Source organism: Podarcis pityusensis (genome assembly GCF_964106645.2).
Source record: "Podarcis pityusensis genome assembly, chromosome: 6".
In the NCBI taxonomy this organism is placed as follows: Eukaryota; Metazoa; Chordata; class Lepidosauria; order Squamata; family Lacertidae; genus Podarcis; species Podarcis pityusensis.
This window is the reverse complement of record NC_138030.1, coordinates 19,850,102-19,874,351: the sequence shown is the minus strand read 5'-3', so window position 1 is coordinate 19,874,351 and position 24,250 is coordinate 19,850,102. Positions and strand designations below refer to the sequence as shown.

Genomic DNA, 24,250 nt, shown 5'->3' with positions numbered 1-24,250 from the left:
GCATATTGTGTGCATGTGAAACACTTTTCTATAATATTTTCTTGAATTGTTTATCATTGGTAAATAATGAAATTAGTTGTGAGACTTAAGTACAAAATAGATCAATACTGCCTTACCGAATAGTTTTTACAGGATGAAAGAAATTAGATAAATGTTTCTTAGACATATCTAATGAATGTGACCTTTCTTTAAAAGAAAAGTTAAGAAACATCAAATTGCATTACAAGCAGAGACAGTTTCATTTTGGCTCTATACTTTTTTTCTGTGCCAGTAAGTCCAAATGGGGGGAAAAACAGTTTGACAGCTGCCTTCTCTGTTAGTGTCTTAACTGCATGTTCTATGCAAATAGGACATTGGGACTTGTGTCTGTTTTTTCTTGGCAAAAATTTAGATGTTTTTAAGTAGTCTGAGATGGAATTAAGACTATAATCCTATAACCCTTACCTAGGAGTAAGTCCCAGGGACACAGGTGGCGCTGTGGGTTAAACCACAGAGCCTGGGATTTGCCGATCAGAAGGTCAGCAGTTCGAATCCCCATGACAGGGTGAGCTCCCATTGCTCGGTCCCTGCTCCTGCCAACCTAGCAGTTCGAAAGCACGTCAAAGTGCAAGTAGATAAATAGGTACCACTCTGGTGGGAAGGTAAACGGCATTTCCATGCACTGCTCTGGTTTACCAGAAGCGGCTTAGTTATGTTGGCCACATGACCCGGAAGTTGTACACTGGCTCCCTCGGCCAATAAAGCGAGATGAGCGCCGCATCCCCAGAGTCGGCCACGACTGGACCTAATACCTTTACCTTTAGGAGTAAGTCCCACTGAATTTGATGAGACTTATTTCTTGAGTAGACATAGGAATGGTCTTTGGCATATCACTGTCTGAATTTAAGTGGCCCATTTGTAAAATAGACATTATTTTGGTCTAATATGAGGATCAAGAAGTGTATTACAAAGCATTCTGTATGCTCAGTCCACCAGTGATGAAGTACTTAACACTTCAGCCCTATGGAGATCTACTAAGAAATAATTATTTTTAGGTTTAGGGACTGACAACAAGGCAAGCAGATGAGAGATCGCAGCCTTAACCATTCTTACAGTACAACGTGAATTCTAACAATACCACATGAAATACTTTCACAGCTCCCAGCTTTCAAAGAATAAAATGAATCTGATATTCAGCCAAAAACAAAAGCATCATCTGAAAAATAATTATATTATGATATAATATACAACATAATTCCTGTGTTCATTTCATTCATGCAACAATTCAGCTCATGTATAAATGTTAAGTATAATACTTCGTTTTGTTCTTTATGTGGTTGGTGGTCAGAAGGGAGACAATCTGTATTTCCATACTGTATAAGAGGTATCCAGATTATCAAAAGGAGAAAAATGGAAAGGGGAAATGAATATGATAATGGCAGGAATGTATGTACCACAGCACAGCATGCTTCTGTTGTTTACTGTAGCCTCCTCAATGTTCCTTGTACATTTTTAATTGAAAGCCTCTGCTATACAGAGCTTATATTCATTGTGATGATATATAGACTGGGATATACCGGTACCATACAGGAACGTTATAAACAAACTTAACTGACAGAGCCCTCTATTGACCTGATAGTAGAATTTTGTCGTAAGGGGGTGAAAATGAGACCTGAGCTGAAAATGGATCTGTAAGCCCAGGCAGATTTCACTGTGGGTAAGAGGCAGAACAAAATAAGGCATAAAATCACCATAGTGAAGGTCTAACATTTAACATATTGGCAAAATAGGTATCGTAAGAGGCAAGAAAGTTGCTGGGGCACAATTTAGTAGAACATTCTAAGATACTAGTGACAAGAGGCTTAAACTCTGGTTTAGTGCAGGAAGGGAGAAAGATGTGGATTATAAAAGTTTAAGGGTATAAGAGTGACTGAATACAAATTCTGCATTGGGGTGTGGGCAAAAGATAGGTCAGTATCTACTGGCAGATTTGTGCACATTTTGCAGTAGCTTGGCAAGTGTTTCCAAGCTCTAATTGTTTAAAAATAGCAGCAACAGAATGACTCTTGCCACCTAAATTAAGATGAAATGAAGAAAGCTAACCAGGTGTGGACTTTGGTGCTAAAGTACTGTGGAGTCAGTTCCATTCTCTTACTGAAAACAATGTTGTGGACTCAGAATGCTCAGAGCATCATGTTCTTTAATTCTAACTCTATGCTTATTTCACAACCTTCTGGTTGGTTCTAGTAAAAAAACAAAGTGGATCCAACAAGCCTGTCTGTCTACCCCCGTTCGACCTGATCAACTGGTTTGTCTGACCTGAAACATACATGTATTTGCCAGGAAATTAATAAGAAAACATCTGAAGGGTTATTTGCATGGTTGTGATACAGCAGTCCATTTTTATTTTTATTTTTTTACACTGATGAGGAGGTGACTAGATACGGGCAGGTGCCTTTTTGATAGGTATTTGTTTCAGGTTTATTGAATACATACAAAAATTAATTTATAGTGACTTAGAATTAAGCCAAAAGTAGAAGTATTTTGTACAGCCTGGAAGCCATCAAGGTCTTGGCAGAAAGCTACTGGGAGGGACAGAAAACTGACCACTGAATCATTTTAAATTAATATAAGTTTAAAGATACTCTAATATCTAGCCTATTATATAAAGAAAGGGAGCATAACAACTTTATATGTTAATAACCTCTGCTCATTACACTGAAGAATAGTATACTGATTGTCCAGAATATGTAGCAGGGCAAGACTCATTTCCAGTAAATAATTATCACCAACATTTAAGAAGTCAGTCATAAAGTTTCCCACATTAGCTGCACTGTACACTTTATGCTGTAGGTTGATTTATTATTGATTTTATTTTGTACTGCTTAATATATAAATGATATACAAAAACTGAAGCAACAATATACAACTTAAACAAAATATTGCAAAAGCACACAGTTACATATTTCAACATATTTTTCCTAAATATTTGTTTTTACTTACTGGAACCTTTACTGGAACCTTTAAAATGTCTTTTAAAATGTACCAAAAAATGCTAGCTAGTTCACAGTCACTGAATGGCATTTTCATATAACATATAGCTTTCAGTCATAGCCACTTTAAACTTTTTATTTTATTATGTTAAAGGATATAGCTACTAGGGATTACCGCTGTAATTGTTATAGGTTTTTCAAATAACAAATTGTGCAATTAACTCCTTACTTGGCTATGGGTGTTCCTTGAAAAGAATTGCTCTTTACAATTTGTTTTGACGGCATATGCTGTATTTAAAATTGCTTACCCCAAACACTGCCACGTAATGTTATCCTGTACTATGGCTATGGCAGATCACTCCTGGCTAAGGAATTAGTTGTAGCTGAGATTGCAATTTTCTTATATACAGTTCCGCAGATTCAGGGAAGGAAGATTTTAGGGAGTTTTGCTTAAGTTTGTTGTTGTAGTAACTTTTTCCTTCTTTGCAGTTCATCATTCTTTCCTCATGAAATACTTTTCTGTGTATTCATTCTTCTTACACTGGTATCTCTGGTTAAGTACTTAATTCTTTCCGGAGGTCCATTCTTAACCTGAAACTGTTCTTAACCTGAAGCACCACTTTAGCTAATGTGGCCTCCCACTGCCACCGCACAATTTCTGTTCTCATCCTGAAGCAAAGTTCTTAACTTGAGGTACTATTTCTGGGTTAGTGGAGTCTGTAACCTGAAGCGTATGTAACCCGAGGTACCACTGTACACTGTAGAAGCTCCACAGTTTCCCAGTAGCAACTGGAATTGAATCAGGGGCAGGAAGGGATAAAAATGCTTGTCCCGAAGTAAATCCTGATTTAGAACTATTGGACCCGGGGCCACAAAAAAAGTTTGTGTCTTATTTTTAAAATTTGTCAGTTGCCTCACAGATCTTTATTTCATAAGGAACAGGAGGTTTTGCTCTCATTTAGAAGCAGTCATTATGTAGAACCTCTAATTTTGCCAATTAACAGTTGCTACTGGATATAATAATTATTTCTGCAAAGGCCTGTTTATTGTGGCCTGTAACCCAACCTAGTAAATTTACAAGCGTTTGACAATGTATAATTAGCTTCCTGTTCCTTTCCCTGTAACAGGGCTGGGGAATATCAGACCTGGGGGCCATTCAGCCCTTCAAGTCATATCCCTCACTAGTTCTGCTCTACACTCTGCCTGAGTGCTTTTCCTGGGTTGGATTGTGCCCTTGAGTGATGCTAATGCCCCTTGCTTCCCTCTATGGAGGATGAAGAGACGCAGGTCAGTGTGTAGAAACTGCTGAGTTTTGCATGTCTGGAATACCCTCCTGTACAGTCTCATCTGCCTCTCCTCCTACTCTTGACTCTGCCCACCAGCAGCAGGTATTCCCCAGGAAGTTGTCAAGGAGGCCTCAGTCTGAAAAAAGATTCCCAACTGCTTCCTATAGATCTCCACAGTTTTTCTTCCTTTTCGTCTCCCATCCTTTCCTTGCAAATATCACATGGTATTTAATAAAACGGCTGCATATAGAAGTGGGCTATAGCAATCTCTTCTTCATAGCCAAGTTGTATGTCTAAAAGGGGTTGTTTCTGATAACACTTAATTGTGAGCGTCTAATAATACCATGACATGTGGGCATTGAGCGGAATAGAAAACAGGTGGAAGAAAAATGTTTCTGAATTTTCTTTCTTCCCCTTCTTTTGTTGTAGGATTTCCTTCATTGGGGCTTTGATAAATTGGGGCATGTGTATGGGGTTTTGATCAGGAAAAAGGAGGGAAGTAATTAAATCACGCCCAGCTGTTCCAAACAAATTGACCTCTCCACAAGTTAAAAGTTTGGAGAGCAGTCTGACCTGCTAAACTGGCCTGTCTGTTAGAGGAGGGATTTTGATATAATTTATAACTTTTTTCTTGTGGGAGTAGAAACTAGCAGGAGAAGACAAGGCGTTTGTAGTTTCTTGTCTGCATTAATATTAACTACCTTGCACAACTGGATGGAGTGTGAGCGTGTGTGAATAAAACTGTTGAAGCCTGGAGGAAACAAACATTTAGTAAAGGGAATCTTGTGCAATGCTTTCCCCATTATGGCAGATACGTTTTTCCCCAAGCTGCTGATATCTCAGGTTTCTTAGCTTCAGTTCTGACTTAAATGTTACTGTGTTATCTCTTGCAAAGTACTGTAGTTTGCTCAGAGATTTCATACTGGACTTTCAATGTAGTCTTCCCCTGCCCCTCATCAAAATTATATTTTATTGATTTGTTAGCAAAAAAAAAAAAGGTGCAAGCTTAACAAAAAGAAAGAAAACAAAGTCCATTTTTGTAAAGCATTGCAACCTGGAAGGACAAAAGTACAAAGATACAACACAGCTCCAAAGGGATAATAAAGTACTAATGCATACGATTCCCTTTGCAGAACAATAAAGATATGTAAAAATAGAAGTACAGTATTCTCCACCCGTGACTTTTGTGATTATTGAGTATAAAGGGTCTATAAAGTCTTGGGTGAACGAAACATTTAAATATACTGGTCAGCAATCATGTGCCTCCTCTGTACCTACAATTAATCATCCAGAGTTCAGTTCTGGAGGGTGACAATTAGCACTACTATATCATTTTTGAGGTGAACAACAGCAGAAAAATTCAGTAAAAGTTGATGTAGCCAGCAGTACTACTTGTTTAAGAAAACTTTTGCAAATAAAGTTTTGAAATTCCCAACAATTAAATAGTTTTTGGGTTGTGTTATCTGCATGTCTGGAACAGTATTTAAATTACAACATAAATTGGAAAGGAAAATTATTTTGGGTAAACATGGGCACTGAATCACAACAGTAGGGGAATATTTGCTAAGCTTTCATTTAAGTGACATAAGTGGTTTATAAAAAATAAAATGTATTTGGAGCAGATACTATTCTAACCAATATTTTGTTTCAAGAGGAAAATACAAAACATTTAGTTTTTTAACTCGCTGTTTCTGCAGTAACTGTCATTAGTTTTGCCATAAGGAATATAAGGGCAGTGTGGCAGGATAAGTGCTAGTAAACTTGGCTCTCTCCACATATTTTGGACTACAACTCCCATTATGCCTGAGCATTGGGCCATGCTGGCTGGGGCTGATGGCTGTTATAGTCTGCAACATCTGGAGACCACCACATTGGCTCTCCGCATTGGCAAAGTTAATGAGAGAAGTAAAGTCAGATATCCGTTTAGTATAAATAGTACTTTGTTATTGATTCTCAAAAGTGCATCTGGCAAAAATTGTCTACAGTGGTGCCCCGCAAGACGAAAAACTCGCTAGACGAAAGAGTTTTCCGTTTTTTGAGTCGTTCCGCAAGACGAATTTCCCTATGGGCTTGCTTCGCAAGACGAAACGTCTTGCGAGTTCTTGCGAGTTTGTTTCCTTTTTCTTAAAGCCGCTAAGCTGTTAATAGCTGCTAAGCCGCTAAGGCGCTAATAGCCGTGCTTCGCAAGACGAGAAAACCGCAAGACGAAGAGACTCGCGCAACGGATTAATTTTGTCTTGTGAGGCACCACTGTATTATACATGACATTAAAATGTGTTTTGAGATAGATTGGTAATACATATATCATTGGTGATATCATCCACTTTTTTACCAAGTTATTGGCTTTTGTCTTATATTGGCATCTGTGTATGGTATAAGTCTGCAACATAAACCATTTGTTCTGTTTTTCTCCCCAGATGAAATAAAAGCAGAATTAGAAAAGCAAAGGTGAGTAAGTGCTGGTGACAACACGTACAATATAAAAACACCTAATATGCAGGTGTATGTATAATTTATCTGGCTGAAGTGCTTCAGGTAACAGTCTTTAAGGTAACACATCACAGCAACACAACAAATGTCCCTCTAGCAGTAGAACATTTTCTTTTGGATGAACATGTTTCAGGCTCGCTTCTAGGCAGGAGTTGAGTGGCATGGACAAAAAAATAAGTGGCTTTGGATGTGGTAAGACCTTCTGAAGCTGCCCTCAGTACAGTTATTTGCAACTGTGTCTCTAGGAAAAAAATGGGGAATTTGGAAGAAAATGAACAAGTTTAGGTACTCCCTGTGGCTATGAGTGGCCTAAGTAGAATTAATTGTATTTCAGTTGCAAGTAACGACTTCCCAAAGATATGTTTTTACCACTTCCTTTCTTCTCAACTGGATTTTTCTTTCATTGCTTATGACATGGCAGTTCTCTGCTAACAGAACCTCCACTTCCTCTCTTTAGATCTCTTTTGCATATGTTCCATAATGTATGCGTGTAATTAGCTTGGTCAGAGATACCAATCTGCATGATTAATGAAACCCAGCTCTAATCTGTTGGTGTTCAGCTGTCTCTCTGATGTTATCGGATTAGAAAATTACTGTAGTTCTGTTTTCTTGATCTCTGTTTCTTCAGTGGCATGCTGTGCCTGGTGCAAACACAAGTTCATTATACTTTGAGAAGAATCCTAATGATTTTCTTCTATTGTTCTGTGTTGGTTTTCCAAGCCACTGTTGGTCATTTTCCACACTTGGATTTGTGTTGTGATATAGGCTGGGGTGGGGGCTTCTGTTTATCTTACCCCAACACAATCTGGAAATTCAATGTTGAGTCATGTACCTGTCGCCAAAGGAAGTAGTTACACTGGTACCTCGGTTTAAGAACAACCCTGTTTAAGAATGATTCCATTTACTAACCACGCAAAACTGGAAATAGTGTCCCGGTTTGAGAACTTTACCTTGGTCTAAGAATGAAATCTGAAAGGTGGAAGGGCACTGGTGGTGGGAGGCCTCATTAGGGAAAGTGCACCTCGGTTTAAGAACAGTTTCGGTTTAAGAACGGACTTCCAGAATGGATTAAGTTTGCAAACTGAGGTACCACTGTACTGTTTTTGGAGGTAGCTTGACATGACTTTCATCATCTTTTATTCTGCAGAAAAACATTAATAAGCATTTTCACTATATTTCTCTAGGTAGATATGTGTGCTAACCATTCCCTCCTTATGTTTCAAAAGAAGCTTAGACACTGCATGCTATGTGGGAATATTCCAGTGCTTCTTAAACATACTGTGAGAAGTAGCTCTTAGCAAGTTTTGATGGTTGGCCTTGTAGTAGCAGGATACATTGACATTTTCTGCCTCTTGAAACTTAATAATCTTGAACCCAGTCGTTAAAAATACTTAAATATAAAGCTATCTTAACTTTTTATACACATTTTTTTATAAAAAAAATTATACAAAAACATACATACAAATATGTCATACCTATGTTACATATGTCCTATTACAGATTAAATTTCATTCCTTATAAGCTATATTTTATCTTGGTGCTGAAAAAGCATTAAATTATTGAATCTTTTAATTTTGCTCCATTTAGGTCATAAAAGGAGACCATAATCTTTCAAATTGTTCTTGTTTTTATCTCCCTTCCTTCATTTTAACTTTTAAGCCAAAAGGGAATGAATCCATGAGAAAACAACTCATGCTCAAAAATTTCCACACTGGTACCGTACTTAATTTTATTAGCTTCTACTTCTTGACACATCCATTCATGCAGTGCAATTGGATGTTGTTTTTCCAATTCTTTAGGCTGTGATCTTGAAGTACATGCATGCAAGAATGACTTCCTCAATAGTCTTTCATCAACCGAAAAATAAAGTGGTTTTGTACTTGAGGGAGGAGTTAAACCAAGTTGCTGTTAACAGTGAGACTATAGAGAGAGCGTGTCTGCATGTAGATAATTGTGTGCTGATTTTTGACAAGCATGGACATTGGAGACTGTGGTCCTAGATTTCAATACTTCACGTGCTTGCTGACAAACTTGCTGCCAGTTAGGTATGGTGGATATTAGCCCTTGTCATCTTGTTGTAAGAGGTGTGCAGCAAGGCCAACTACTCTGAGTTGGAAATAGTTATATATGTTTGGAGATAGGACCTGCATTGCTTTCCATGCCTTAGAAAGGAATGTATCAATGGCTTTTATGTTGTATGTTCTACGTGGATAGGAAATTAATACGAAACACATTGCTCAGTTCATAACACTGAGTGATTTTGTTGTTTTCAATTTTTCCAACTAGCCAAGGCAATGAAACCACTCCAAAAGCAAACTTCATTGAAGCCGATAAATATTTCCTCCCATTTGAGTTGGCCTGCCAGTCGAAGTCCCCACGGATTGTCAGCACCTCATTGGACTGCTTGCAGGTATCCTTTTTAAATTCAGTATTTATCAACCTTGGCTGTGTTTGACAGTGTCCTCTAAATTTTATGTTGAAGCAGGTGCATGTATGTATATATTGTTAGACCGCAAACAGAATTGAGAAGCTACTTTCTTTATTTTGTCTTCCTTTCCCTGCCTCCAAAGTTCTTTAAAACATCTGTTACAGGTTTTATTAGTAATTGTTCCACGCTCACCCTTCCCTCAGCTTTGACATATTTTAAGACATTCCTTACACTTACACACATACACACACCATCAGCCTCTTTGGAACCTGCTAATGAAGCTGTCCTGCATTTTGAATCCTCTAAATGACATGGAAAGTGTTTCATGTGTGAAAGTGATTATAATACATTTTTTTCTCTCTCTCTGTAGAAACTTATTGCATATGGACATATCACTGGCAATGCTCCAGACAGTGGAGCTCCTGGAAAACGCCTGATTGACCGCATTGTTGAAACAATCTGCAATTGCTTTCAGGGTCCTCAGACTGACGAGGGAGTGCAGTTACAAATTATAAAGGTATTTTATTTTGATTTATATTTTAGAAAGGCTGTTTGCTAATAAGACTTTTGCTTAGTCTATGCTTTCTAAATGGAGGAGGCTCTTCCTTTTATCTTCCAGTTAGAGAATCCCCAAATCTAATTTTAAAAGGCTGTACAATTTACCCCTTCCTGCACCATACTATGAAAATTAAATTAACTACCTCTTGGTAAATACGAACTCATATCTTATTTAAGTAGCCATTTCTTCCTAGACCACAGAGCTCTGTTAATGGATTTGAAATGTTTTTCTGCCATATGCTGCCCATTTCTCCCTCTCCTTCACCCGACTTAGCTTTCTGCAAATTGCATGTTGTGTACTAGCTAAAGATTATTTTCTGAAGCTCCAGTACCTTATTTCTCATTTGAGATCTAATTTTCTTAATAACTCATGGCTATTGACTGACAGGGCTTAGTTTGTAAGTAAATTTGTATTGCATTTGATTGTACTAGTAGTGGCAGCAGCAGCAAATATTCATTCATTCATTCATTCATTCATTCATTCATTGTACCCCTCCCATCTGACTGGGTTAACTCAGCCACTATGGGTGGCTTTCAACAAAATATAGTGAAACACAGCAAAACATCAAAGATTAAAAGCTTCCCAAAACCGGGCTGCCTTCAGATGTCTATGAAAAGTTATATGATTGTTTATCTCTTTGACATCTAATGGGAGGGCGTCGCACAGGGTGGGCACAACTACAGAGAAGGCCCTCTATGTGGTTCCCTGTAACTTCACGTCTTGCAGTGAGGGAACCACCAGAAGGTCCTTGGAACTGGGCTTCAGTGACCAGGCTGAATGATGGGAGTGCTGGTTCTCCTTCAGGTGTATAGGGCCTACAGCATAGGATACAGCACTTACATTTTGCAAACATTCTTTTTGCTGATTGTAGCAATGTGAGGTCTCTCCAAAACTTATTGACAATAAAAGTTTTTACAGTAAAAAGTCAATTGATTTCAAATCCCTCTGTCTTTTAAATTGCCAGGATGATGTACTGCAGTAAAAATTAGTTTTAAACACTTAACACATGAGGCCTGAACTAGATATAACATGCAGTTGTATGCATTTTTATGTGTGAGGAAAACACCTGGGAGCGCTAAGAGGAAAAATGGCTGGAGCAGGAGCAAACAGCTCCCCCTCCTGTTCTATCACATTCATTCTTCTGCAGCTGCTTTTGATTTAAAAGAGAGAAACTCCTCATGAATGAGACATACACATGACTGTGTGTCACATGTTCTGGCATCTTGGATATTCCTTGGGCTCGTGTGTAAACTTCCAGATTCTGTAACAACTATTAGCAAAGAGATTCTTACAGCACAAGGATATGCATGTCTATACAGTCACTTTTGAATGCAATGAGAATTACTCCCAGGTAAATCATGGAATTCTAGAGTTGGAAGGGATCTCACGCATCATCTAGTCCAACCCGCTGCAATGCAGGAATCTCAGCTAAAGCATCCATGACAGATGGCCATCCAGCCTCTGCTTTAAAACCTCCAAACTCTCTTCCTAACCTCCCAAGGGAGTCTGTTCCACTGTCAAACAGCTCTTACTGTCAGAAGGTTCTTCCTGATGTTGTCAGGTGTGTAAGGTGCCATCTTAGAATGCAGGGGAAAGCAGGTTTTAGGAGTTGTGCAGAGGAGACATTCTCAGACAATAAAAGCAAAACAGTGGGGTTCAGTTTTGAACAACAAATATGGAAGTTGAACTACATGTCGGTAGTGTGTTTTGAAATCTACTTGGGGGCTTAAAGAAGCAGAACATTTGAAGAGGAAAATGTGAAGGTTGTGTCTTCTGCTTGTAAGCATCATGAACTCCAAAGCAAAGTAACAGTATGTCATCTTTGACAAAAATACAGCCTAAAATAGTTTTTGAGTAGAAACTTGTGCTATCCCTAGCAAGAGGTCATGCCTGCCCATAGTGTCCCCCTCTCCTGATCCTCATACTTTTAGAAAGGAGGATGTGGGGTTCATTTGTTGCCAAAAACATTGTGAATGTTTCCCTTAAACTTTGGTCAAAGATTGTTTTTTCTCAGTAGTGCTATAAATTGCCAGTACTGCTACTATAACACATTTTATTAATTTTAACTTATGGGACTATGGGAAGGCAAGAGCCATGCTGACCTTATGACTTGTTGTTGTTCAGAGCACTATATTTAAATAAGTTTTGTTCCCATTTGCTTAGATGTCTTTATTGTAGTGTATGTTGTGTTTCCCCCTCCAGGCTCTTCTCACTGCTGTCACATCCCCGTATATTGAAATTCACGAAGGAACAATCCTTCAGACTGTTAGAACTTGTTACAACATTTATCTAGCCAGTAAAAATCTCATTAATCAAACAACTGCCAAGGCTACTCTCACTCAGATGCTGAATGTCATTTTCACCCGGATGGAAAACCAAGCTGTATGTAGTAAATGTTTATCAATCTGACTTTTATGTACATCATTTAATTGTTATATTACTGCTCCTTCTCCTCTGAGCTATTGTCATCTGATTCATATTTGTAAGCATGTTGCAGGCTTACAAGCTCCCTCTTCCCCACTTGCATGCCAGTTATCTCCTCTCTTTTCTGGTTTGTCTTAACCATAGTTCACCATGACGTCTCAATCAGGTAGACCATAGTTAGCATCAACCAGGAATTCCTGCTAAACCATGGTTTGCAAAACTCACTTCAAGCCATGATTTCACATCCATAATTTGGAGGCAATTCCTAATTTGTGCTAACCATACTAGACCTTGTTCAGACATCAAAGGAAAAAGCAAATCAGAAAGAAGAGGAAGGACTCTTTCTCAATTTTGATGTTACATTCTGCTCCTCCAAGCTGTGATTTAGAGTAGGGATGGAGAACCTGTGGTCCTCTAAATGTTGTTGGACTCCCAACACCCCAGCCAGTATGGCCAGTGGTCAGGGATGATGTCGTCCAACAACATTTGGAGAACTACTCTTTTCCCATCCTTGGCTTAGAGAATAAGGCCTCTGCTGTGTTGTGAGCTCACAGGTGATCTTTTATCATGAACATTATATGTGCCCAACTACTTCTTTGCTGTACTGTGGTTTTGCTGTGCTGTGATTCCTCTCCAAATATAAGGAACTTTGCTAGCAAAGACAACTTGGATTCCTTAAAATCTGTTTTAATTAAATATTTATAGTCTGTACCTTGTAGACTTAAATTTTCTGTATGATGGAACTCCAAAGTCATCTTGGAAAATAACCCTTACTGTCTTACCTAAATGTTAAAACTGAAGGCCCCTGAATTGAGCTGATGCAATAGGAAGGTGTGTGGTTTTTGAAGCATGCTGCATTATTTGGTTCTGCCCCCTATTGACTATTACTTTGTTATATACCTGATGAATACAGTATGTTTCTATCTTGGTTGTTTAGGTACAAGAGGGAAGAGACCTGGAAAAATCAAATCAACAAAAACCCCAGTCTCCGATGATTCATAGTGCTTCAGGGTCTCCCAAATTTGGCCGATTGAAATACAGCCAGCATGGAAGCAGACCCTCGACTCCTGTCAAAACAGACTTGACTAATGGCGAGCCTGAAAGAAAAGAAAATGGAGACCAGAAACCAGAGGACAGTTTGACACCACCTGTATTCGGTAAGAAAACTTCCTGTATTGGGGCTGACTTAGGTTATCAGCCATAGTTTTATGAAGTCGTGCCCAAGTTTGTTATGTGCCAGTTTCAGCACAAAGATCCTGGTTTAGCTTAAGCTGGACCGTTGCGTTACATCCAGGGAACTCTGGCATAATATTAGGTAACGGATCAGGAAAATAAGTCAGGATCTGGCACTGAGCCTGGGTTCTCTGGTTCAGATGCAGCAGAGAGCTCCAGCTTAATGCAAGGCAGGGCTTTTCTGTTGAATCTGGGATGGGATGGGAAGATAGGGGAGCTATGGTTTGGCAGCATTCAAACAATCTTCCAAGGCTTTACAAAGTAAAGTGATTTGTCTACAAGGATAATGCTGATTTACACTTCCTCTTAAGATACTCACATATAACTGAGAGCTGTTACAGCAGGGATGGGGAAGCTATGGGTCCTTTAGACGTTGTTGGATCCTAACATCTGTATTCTCTTACCATCGACCATTTGGGTTAGCGCTGATGGGATCATGAGTCTTGCCCCATTTTATGATATTTCCTTTTAAAATGGTTATGCAGTCACTTTCCTTTTATTGCCTTTATCACTTGCGTGGGTGGCGCTATGGGTTAAACCACAGAGCCTAGGACTTGCCGATCAGAAGGTCGGCGGTTTGAATCCCCCCAACGGTGTTAGCTCCTGTTGCTTGGTCCCTGCTCCTGCCAAGTTAGCAGTTCGAAAACACATCAAAATGCAAGTAGATAAATAGGTACCGCTCTGGCGGGAAGGTAAACGGCATTTCCGTGTGCTGCTCTGGTTCACCAGAAGCGGCTTAGTCATGCTGGCCACATGAGCCGGAAGCTGTCTGCGGACAAACACCGGTTCCCTTGGCCAGTAAAGCGAGATGAGCCCCGCAACCCCAGAGTCGTCCGCGACTGGACCTAACAGTCAGGGGTCCCTTTACCTTTACACTTGCCAAAAAATGATTCAAATTGCCTCTGATCTCAAACTGTAGTACTTGTTGCTTCATCAAAGCTTTCAGCAGCAGGCTGGCTATTTCTCAAAGCCTTGCAGCTCTGAGCAGTGTAATTTATCTGTAGGTATCTCTATCAAATTGCAGCTTTTTGTGCCAAATGTTAGTCTAATGGAATTGGGCATCGTTAAAAAGTATGTTGGATAGGTGAATGGTTGACAAAAAACCATGCAAGGCATTTTTTTAAAAAAAGAATCAATCACAATAAACAACTGCTAGATTTTCCAGCTTATTGGATGCCATGATTTGTCAAGATAGCTAAAAGCATTTGTGTAGCTATAGGGCAGGTGTGGCTGACTTGTGGCCATCCAGATGCTGAACCTCAAGTACTGTTCCTAAATAGGACTCTATTTGTTGAAGACTACTCTACAGATTGCAGCATCAGAAAAAAGAGAGAGAATAAATGTTAATTATGAGACCAAGCTAATTGTGTTAAGATAAAAACAATATTTTCACATATCGGTAATATTAATCCTGATAATCTCTCTATTAAAATGTAAAATCTTCTATTTTGATTCCTATTTCTTGTTGGCTGAAGTATAATAAGTAGTTTGTCATCTGCTAATAGATCTCACTTCCTAGCTCAAAATCTTGAACGTTATCTCTTTTTTTATTGGATTCTAATTGCCAACATTTATTTTAAAAAGTGTATATAGCAGAAAGTATTGTGTTTGGCATCAAATATAAGTTCTTTCAGATATCATCCATTTGACAGATATTCTAGGAAATGATTGACATATTGGCCCAATTTAATAATTGACTGCACCAAAACTGATATTTTTTTCTAGGATGACTGAAGTAAGTACTCTGAATCCCAAATATTTGTTCCCATGTGTCTTTCATTGGGAAGTAAAAATTCTACAGTGGTGGGACTTGTTTAATAGCCATTGTAGCCCTATTTTACTGATACAAACACAGTTTTAGCCTTTGAAACTGACACCAGGTGAGTCCAAGTGCCTTGGTGTTCCACAAAGCATTCTCTAACATAGCAATGTTACCATACTGTGTTACTTGATTCTTCAGCCTTGTGAACAGCTTGATCAAAATGGTTTTTCAGGTGACTTCCATAATAGCTAAGAACCACTGGAGCTTAGCCATCCTTAAAAGAGGAGCACAGAGCAGAATCAATTTCCCCCTAAGATCTAGCTCAAAATATAACATGCTTATCTAGTGAACTGACTTCCTGCTATGTAGAGAGGCTCTGTCAAGGCCTGGCTCAGGTCTCAGTTTGGCCCATGAGGCAGTTTTCCCCACAGCCACCTGATGTCCTGTGTCCAGGTGAAGATGCATTTGCAAGGAACATTTGGAAGCCTTAAAATGCTTTTGATAGTTCCTTGGCAAGTCAAGCTTGCTGTCAGTGCCAATCAGTTAATTGGTGGTGACAACAGACCTGCTGGAATCGGCTGCTGTGTAGAGTTTCCCATTGGAAACTCTATAGTTCTGTCCATACGTTCCCATAGCAAGCTTGCTGTAAATGTCAAACAGCTTTAGGCTCCTGTGTGAAATAAGTCTAAATATCTCTAATCAGCTTTTCCTAACCAGGGCTTGTGCTCTCTGTGTGTGTATGTGTACACACACACACACACACACACACACACACTAAACCTAATCTCTGATCTTATGTAAATTGTTGAAACCATCTTTTAAAAGAGAAGGCTAAATCGCAACATTTTTCAAATGACTTATTGATATATGTTTTATCAGAAGAAGAAACTGATGAAGGCAAAGAAATTGTTAAAGGAATCTTGGAGGATGTGGTGACATCTGCAGTTAGAGGTAAAATTTCTTTGGGGAAGTCTCTGTCTTTCTTCATCCCTTCACTAAGAGATTGACTCATTCTTAAAACCTTTCCTCCAAGACTACAAATCCCGAGAAAAGTATATTAGAGTTCTGTGCAGGAGTAGCGTTAGTGACTTGCCACCGATAGGATTCTATATCTACTAATCTCCCATATATAAGATAGGATAAGTACTATCTAATCATTTAGCAATACTTTCCCCCCTTTCTTTTAGCTGGTGTGAATGAGATTATATATCGAGGATGCTGTTTATAAAAAAAATACTGCATTTCCTCCCCTCCTGCAGCTTCTTTAGAAGAAGAAATGAAAAAGCCGTCTCTTCCTGAATCGGTTAGGATTTTATCTGACTTGGCAAGTGCAGTTCCTGCCTCTCCTGGTGGTATTAATGAAAACACACAAGCAAATGGAATTCCCGATGATAGACAGTCTGTCTCCTCCACGGATAATCTGGTAAGAGATTTAAGTGTACAGTAAACGTAATGCAAAGCTCCTAACATTCTGAGAGTATTTGGTAGGAGATCAGTTGGACCACAGGATACTCACATACCAAAATGTGTGAAAGGACATATCCCCACTACAGTGGTACCTCGGGTTAAGTACTTAATTCGTTCCGGAGGTCCGTACTTAACCTGAAACTGTTCTTAACCTGAAGCACCACTTTAGCTAATGGGGCCTCCTGCTGCTGCCACGCCGCCAGAGCACAATTTCTGTTCTCATCCTGAAGCAAAGTTCTTAACCTGAAGCAATATTTCTGGGTTAGCGGAGTCTGTAACCTGAAGCGTATGTAACCTGAAGCGTATGTAACCCGAGGTACCACTGTACTTTAATAGATTTTCCATAGAAATGTGATTTGGGTACATATCATCATTAAGTATAGTATGAAGCTTAATATAATATGACACTTATATGACAATCCTTATTCAGTCTTGTTCTTGAAAGCAAAGCCTTACTTTATAACAGGGCTGCAAAATAAAAAAAAGCTGCTTGAGACAAAGTAGGACCTTTAGTCAATCTACCTCAGTTTTATGTGCAGTGACAAATAGCAACTTTCCAGGCCTATCTGGAGAAGCCAGGGGTTGAACATACGACCTTCTGCAAGCAGACCATGTGTTCTACTGAGCTGTAGCCCTTCTGTAGTGGAATGGTAAAGGCTTAATTGTTTTCTACGTGCAGTTTATTTTGCAGGGGGCTGTTGTGCTGAATGTAACCAAATCTGACATTATACACAGTTTTCCTTCTATTCGAACAACTGCATTTGAATGTAACGCTAGACCTTGGTTGAATATTATGAGACTGAGCCTGCGTGAGCCATGGACTTATGCACCTCTTTCCTCTTTTGGCATGGCAATACGATCAGAAGCATCTGCTTCTTCTTTTTAGAAGAGTTAGTTAATAGTTGGGGGGAAACAGCTTCATAAACTATGGTTTGAAGGTAGCTGTGTTTCAAGAAACCATAATTAAGATTTATCAGTGTTTGTCTGAGTCCAGACATCATAATAAGCTGTGCTTAATTTGAAGTGCATGCCTCAGAACTCAAGACTTGCACCCATGCCAGAGGGGAGTGCACAAGCCCAAGGCTTACACAGGCTTGATCCCATAATCATGGTGCAGCATTACATCTGAGCAAGACTTTTATTTCCTTTTTAAAATTGATCTCAACAAAACATAAGTGTAATTCAAATGCTACTTGTTCATATGTGTTTGTGGCTGAATCAAAACTAATTCTTTTGTTTCTTTGTCTAGGAAACTGATGTACCTGGACCTCAGGCAGCTGCCAGATTCTCCCATATCCTTCAGAAGGATGCCTTCCTTGTGTTTCGGTCATTGTGCAAGCTTTCGATGAAACCGCTTGGTGATGGGCCTCCAGATCCCAAGTAAAAAAGAAAATATTACATTTATTGATTTGTACACTATCCAGAATGAGACCTGAAGTAACACAGTTCAAAATGCATTCATAATTTAATTAGCTATCAAGCTGCATGTATGGTTGCTTTGGTGTATAGTATATTGTAGCATTACTTATCTTGGGTGTAAACCTTCCTCATTTATGAAACTGCTAAGTCATGTTTTTCTAAAGTGATCCATGATTGCTGGACCACGTCTGAATTCTGAGACATGCCCAAGGGAACAGCTGCATGCCTTGACTTCAAAGAGACACAAAACATATTATTCTCTCCTCTGCAGCAGGGGGATACTAACTTTGGTATAGGTTCACTACTTGATTTGTACATTTGCTGTCAATTAAGATTTGTGTGTGTCTGAGAGAGAGAGTGAAATGTAAGTTGTAGAGATGCCAGAAGGCTCAGGGCTGTGATATGATTCTGGCTGACAGAAATTGCTGTATTTCTTCTGCTGGGAAATGAATGAAGGTTCAAAGGGATTCAGGATCTGTAAAGGGCATGATAAAGTTTGATGCCTTTAGTGGAACTAAGTGACCCTCAAGCATTGTTAGCATGCAATGCTGTCCAGGGTGTGTGAGTGTGTGTTTTATTACAAAGGAAAGGAAAGGTTAAAGGTTAGCTTCTTTGTTAAGTGTGGTGAAATCATCTTAAAACTACTCTCTCGTGAACATTGAAAGACAATCAAATGTTTTAGTACATCAGACAAGCTCTATAGTCAATGTTGCATCCTCTACACACATACACCCGGCCCGATTCTATGCACTGCCACTAACATCACTCCTGACCCTTGGCTATGTTGGTTAGGTCTGACTGGAATTGGAGTCCGTGAGATCTGGAGGACATCATGTAGGGCAACTTTTACTCTTATAACATACGAAGAGCTTATAACAAGATATTGTTTTGACTCTGTTCTTCTGCTTACTATTTTTAGATCCCATGAACTACGCTCTAAAATAGTGTCTCTCCAGCTGTTGCTTTCAGTTTTGCAAAATGCTGGTCCGGTCTTCAGGACACATGAAATGTTTATAAATGCAATCAAGCAATACCTCTGTGTAGCATTATCTAAAAATGGAGTATCCTCCGTTCCTGACGTCTTCGAGCTCTCCCTTGCCATCTTCCTCACCCTTCTCTCAAACTTTAAGACCCATTTGAAAATGCAGATTGAGGTAAGAAGGTTTTGTTTTTTCCTCTTGCTTCAAATGCTTGATACTCTCCTTAAGTTCAGTTCAGTAGTAATATGAAACTGTCTTGTATATGGATCACGAATCAACCCGGTATGTTCTGTATTTGAATGTGTGGGTGTGTGTTCAGAATTTTTAACGATATCCTTGAATGTACGCCTGGGTTACAGACCTTGCTCCTACTTTTCCTATTTGTATTCAACAGGTATTTTTCAAAGAGATCTTCTTGAACATTTTAGAAACCTCTTCCAGTTCCTTTGAGCACAAATGGATGGTAATTCAGACCTTGACTAGAATTTCTGCAGGTAATTTTATAACATCATCAAGAAATTTTCCTTTTCTGCTTGTTTAGAATATCAAGAATGAATAGAAGAAGTAAGTATAGGCATACTGTATAGAAGTAATAACAAAATAAATATATCTAGAGTGCCATGAGGCAACACATCCACAAACACCATACACACTAAAAATATTAGTCTGGGCACTTTTTTGTTGGAATCGTTGGAATGTGACCCCAGAGTGTGTACCTGAAGTATTTCACAAACGTAGTTGCTAAGACACTATGAGGTTGGTGGAGCCCAGGAGAAACAAGAGGGAATGAGAAGTACAGTAGCCCTGTGAAAATGTCAGGTGGAGCAGGAGGGAATAAAAGCAGCTAATGTAGTGTCTTTCACTGTGCTAAGTGTTTTGCAGTATTTATCCCCGTAACTAGTGGGAAGTCTGCTAAACACTGGTGGTGACTGGTTCAAGGTAATCAATCCACTGTGCTTTCTGGCTATGCAGGGACTCTCTCATGTCCAGTTTAGCCAAAGGGCAGACACTGGAGACGTTTGGAATATAGAGACAAAGAAGTGGTGGAAAAAGGGGTCTTCAAGGGGTTTGGATGCCAACTGAGTATTTCCTGCCTTCCAGCAGTGGCTGGTGGGGTGGGGTGGAGCTTCCTTCCTGACTCCAAAATTGCTGGATGTGGCAGGCATGGGGCATTGTGTGACAAGGTCAGAGTTGCACCGATGCACCATCGGAGCAAGCCTGGCTCTCCCACCAGTGCATATGCACAGCCCTAGTCTTGCTTTTTGCTACTAGTGCGGGCCTTTTTTGATGTGGGGGAAATAGTTCAGAAAATGTAATCCAGTTCTGATATAATAATGCAAACAATGGCTTGCATTATCCCTTCCTCACCCTTTTCCCCAGTTCGTTTCATAGGTATTAAATGGGGGGGGGGGGGAATCCTGTCACAATAGTCTGTTGTCTGCATACATTCTTCCCAGACAACTCAATTTTCATAATCTAATTTTTGTTTTGTTTTGTTTTAGATGCTCAGTGTGTGGTGGACATATATGTGAACTATGACTGTGATTTGAATGCTGCTAATATTTTTGAACGGCTAGTAAATGACTTATCTAAAATTGCCCAGGGAAGGAGTGGACATGAGTTAGGCATGACACCGCTGCAGGTAAGACCCATCCGTGCAATTCCCACTGTGTTCAGTTAAGTATATTGGCAGCCTTGTATTAGTATCTTGTATGTATTCCATCCACTTGTCCATTTGCTCGCAAAGAGTTTAGGAGTGCACTTAGTTTCATGACAATCGAACATGGAGCCAAACTTGAGTAGAAGTGTAAAGCAATGCCCTTGAAGATAACTCAGAAACTGGTCCAAAATGCAGCAGCCAGATTACTGGTTGGGTTTCCATTTAGAGCTCGCATAATCTCAATTTTTAAAAAGCTGCATCGGTTATCGCAAGCTTCCTCTAACTCGGCCCTCCAGATGTTTTTGGCCTACAACTCCCATGATCCCTAGCTAGCAGGGCCAGTGGTCAGGGATGATGGGAATTGTAGTCTCAAAACATCTGGAGGGCCGAGTTTGAGGAAGCCTGAGTTATTGGTTGGTTCCCAAACCAAATTCCAAGTCTTTGCAGTAGCATTTAAAGGCAAAAACAACTTAGGCCCCAAATAGCTGAAAGGCTATGGCTTTTTTTTGTTTTTTGTTTTTAATATTCTGAGGTTCCAAAGATCTCGACCTGTTTACATCGTAATTGTTCTTTCTCCACATATTTTGCGCACAGGAACTAAGCCTACGGAAGAAAGGTCTTGAATGTTTGGTCTCTATATTAAAGTGCATGGTAGAATGGAGCAAAGACCTATATGTGAACCCCAACCATCAGGCCAGCGTTGGTGAGAAATCAATCCTTTTCTGTATCCAAAACCCTACTTAAAATAGCTGGAAGCCGGAGTGAAATGATTTGTGGCTTCGTACATGTTACCTAAAGCCGGCTTCTTATTTTAGACCTTGTATTATCAGAGAATTAGAATTTGCTGGTGCAAGTTTTGTGACTTTTTAATATCGGGGGATTGCCAGTGAATAATTAAGAACATAAGAAGAGCCCTCCTTGATCAGGCCAAAATCCAGCATCCCATTCCCACCAGCTGCTTATTGGAAGCCCACAAGCAGCCCTGAACGCAATAGCACCCTCCCCACTTGCTCTCATGGATTATCAAGATGAAAGATCCCTTTGTGCTTGAGCAACTGTGGCTCTTTATCTAGATCAGAGGTGGGAAACTGGCCTGCCCCCTGTGGGCCATTTTTGACAGATGGGCATGGCAACCCATGTCAATCATACAACTTCAGGTAGTACGAATCTCAGCCCCTGGCAACTGGTAGAGGTCTATATCTGATCCTAGTGCCGTGGGGCTACTGTGTTTTATCTCCAATCTTTGCACTGTGGTGCCTAGGATTGAGATCACTTATCTCCAGTCTTGGCACGTAATGCTTGGATTGGAGATCACAGGTGTCCATGCATGATGTCATATGACGTCAGCTGACTGACAGGTGGGCATGCTTTGCCCAGAATGGTCTCTGGGTCAGATTCAGAGTACCTCAATACTCCCTGCAGGAAGACAACTTCTGAACTGGTAGGAAACTTGGAAGATAGTGGCTGGGTGTATTGGCTGACCTCTTGAGCTGTGTCTAAGACCACAAGGCTGGTGTGAGTGTCCGTCCATTTGCTTTTACTTACGCATTATTTTGGAATATGTGTTTACGTCCCTTTTCTTACATGCAGGTCCAGACAAGCCTTCAGAACATGAAATGGGGGAAGTCAAATGTTTAGATATTGGGGGAAGAAGAAGTAGTGCAAGCTCCTTAGATTCAACAGTCTCCTCTGGAGTTGGAAGTGTTGGCACCCAGACTGCTGTCCCTGATGATCCTGAACAATTTGAGGTGATCAAGCAACAAAAAGAGATAATTGAGCACGGGATTGAACTGTGAGTTGAACCCATTGCTAAAATAGCTTTAAAATGGCTTTTCTAATTGAACTTTTTAACTTTTTACTGCTTTATTTGCTGTGCATATTAAAAGTAAGCTGGTACCAAGCAATCGACAAGAGTTGAACTTCAGATTGATGCCAAATAATTTATTGCATTGAGTGTTTGGCATTTGTGTTCATTCAGTAAATTTCCCATTTTTCAGAATACGTAAGAATGCAAATGTGAATTTTAATCCGTTTTAGTATTTTAACTTCTTGTATCTTTTAATGTACTGTAATTTTTTTCCAGATTTTATGATTTTATATTTGAAAAAACCCTGGAGCGGCTTACAAAATGAAGCAGTGCATACATTTTAGGAAATATATAAATGTTCAACAAAGATTGTTAAACATTTCTGTTTGGTTGATTTAACACTTCTGTGCCTACTGAGCCAATTCCATCCAACTGAGCAATATGTTAAAATCAGTAACTCCTTCCCAATTGTTTTGTCCATTCTTACAACTTGTAAAACTCCCTTTAAAAGGAACACCTGCTTTCTGGTTTTTTGTGGCTACATTAGCCATTAATATCCCTTAAAATTATACAGTGCTGTCAGTATATTTCTGTATGAAGTTCTGGGATTGCCAGTTCAGGTTTAACTCTGGTTTGTAGTTCATAAGTTTTTAACTGTACATTTTAGAAAGGGGCCTGCTAGGGCTGCAAGGGAAGTCAAAATATAATAAAACTAATAACAATTATGCTAAACCTAATTGTTTTCTGATATTTTCTGTCAGTGTTTGAGAGTCCAGGAGGCTGTTTTTCTGCATCAGATTGATATATCCTTTTCCTCCTTGTCCTGTCTCTAAACTATAGGTTTAATAAAAAGTCCAAGAGAGGACTGCAGTATTTGCAGGAACAGGGAATGCTTGGAGTAACAGCAGAAGACATAGCACAGTTTCTGCACCAAGAAGAGCGCCTGAGTTCTGTAAGGCTGAATATTACATTGTTCAAAAATTACACGCTTTTGTTAATGCTATACACATACATGCTTTTCACAGCTGTTTCCGTGTGGGGACGTGAGTGTGTAAATATCACACTAATGAGGCTTTTGGCGGCGTTTCGGGACCAGGCATTGATAAGCAGATTGACAGCTAATGCTACTTAATAGAGTGACAAATGTCCTTAATCACTTCATTATAATTAATTAAATTTGTATATGCCTTTCATTCAGAGATCACAGGGCAGTTCACAACATAAAGTGAACGTGATGGTGAAACATGATGATTTTGTAATGTAATATATTTGGATTGTAAGAGGGGAAATTATCAAAGTCGCCACCTTTACAATATTTCATACATTTCTCTTTCTTTCTTTCTTTCTTTCTTTCTTTCTTTCTTTCTTTCTTTCTTTCTTTGCTTTGTTTTCTGTTAGAGCCAGGTGGGAGACTTTCTGGGGGACAGTAACAAGTTTAACAAGGAGGTGATGTACGCCTACGTAGACCTACTTGATTTCTGCGGAAAAGACTTTGTCTCTGCTTTACGCATATTTCTGGAAGGATTTCGGTTACCTGGTGAAGCTCAGAAGATTGATAGACTAATGGAAAAGTTTGCTGCTAGATATATTGAATGCAACCAAGGGTAACTTGAAAGATATTGGCAAATCATAATAGAAATGAGTGCATTTTTGGAAGCAGCGGTTGGGAGAAGATATAGTTTAGTAAGACGAGCCAGGTAGCCTTACTCATCCAGCTCATCAAGCAAAAGCAATTTGTAGAATACCATGCATAGAATACCATA

At 39.4% G+C, this 24,250-nt stretch overlaps 1 protein-coding gene across 4 annotated transcripts in view; it reads left to right on the top strand.

Moving 5' to 3' along the window:
* Window positions 1-24,250, top strand: part of ARFGEF2 (ARF guanine nucleotide exchange factor 2) — a 50,745-nt gene that overhangs the window by 1,579 nt on the left and 24,916 nt on the right. For 3 of the 4 annotated variants that reach the window (XR_013987909.1, XM_081010981.1, XM_081010983.1), the window contains exons 2-16: window positions 6,676-6,706; window positions 9,035-9,158; window positions 9,547-9,693; window positions 11,938-12,117; window positions 13,097-13,316; window positions 16,034-16,105; window positions 16,414-16,577; window positions 17,871-18,001; window positions 18,960-19,194; window positions 19,415-19,514; window positions 20,523-20,662; window positions 21,275-21,383; window positions 22,271-22,472; window positions 23,328-23,439; window positions 23,886-24,091. Coding sequence is in view for 3 of the 4 variants with exons in the window: in XM_081010981.1 (XP_080867107.1) it covers window positions 6,676-6,706; window positions 9,035-9,158; window positions 9,547-9,693; window positions 11,938-12,117; window positions 13,097-13,316; window positions 16,034-16,105; window positions 16,414-16,577; window positions 17,871-18,001; window positions 18,960-19,194; window positions 19,415-19,514; window positions 20,523-20,662; window positions 21,275-21,383; window positions 22,271-22,472; window positions 23,328-23,439; window positions 23,886-24,091 (2,173 nt within the window). In the remaining variant the exon portion in view is untranslated. The remainder of the gene's footprint in view (window positions 1-6,675; window positions 6,707-9,034; window positions 9,159-9,546; window positions 9,694-11,937; window positions 12,118-13,096; window positions 13,317-16,033; window positions 16,106-16,413; window positions 16,578-17,870; window positions 18,002-18,959; window positions 19,195-19,414; window positions 19,515-20,522; window positions 20,663-21,274; window positions 21,384-22,270; window positions 22,473-23,327; window positions 23,440-23,885; window positions 24,092-24,250) is intronic. The other variant, XM_081010982.1, reaches the window with a different exon arrangement.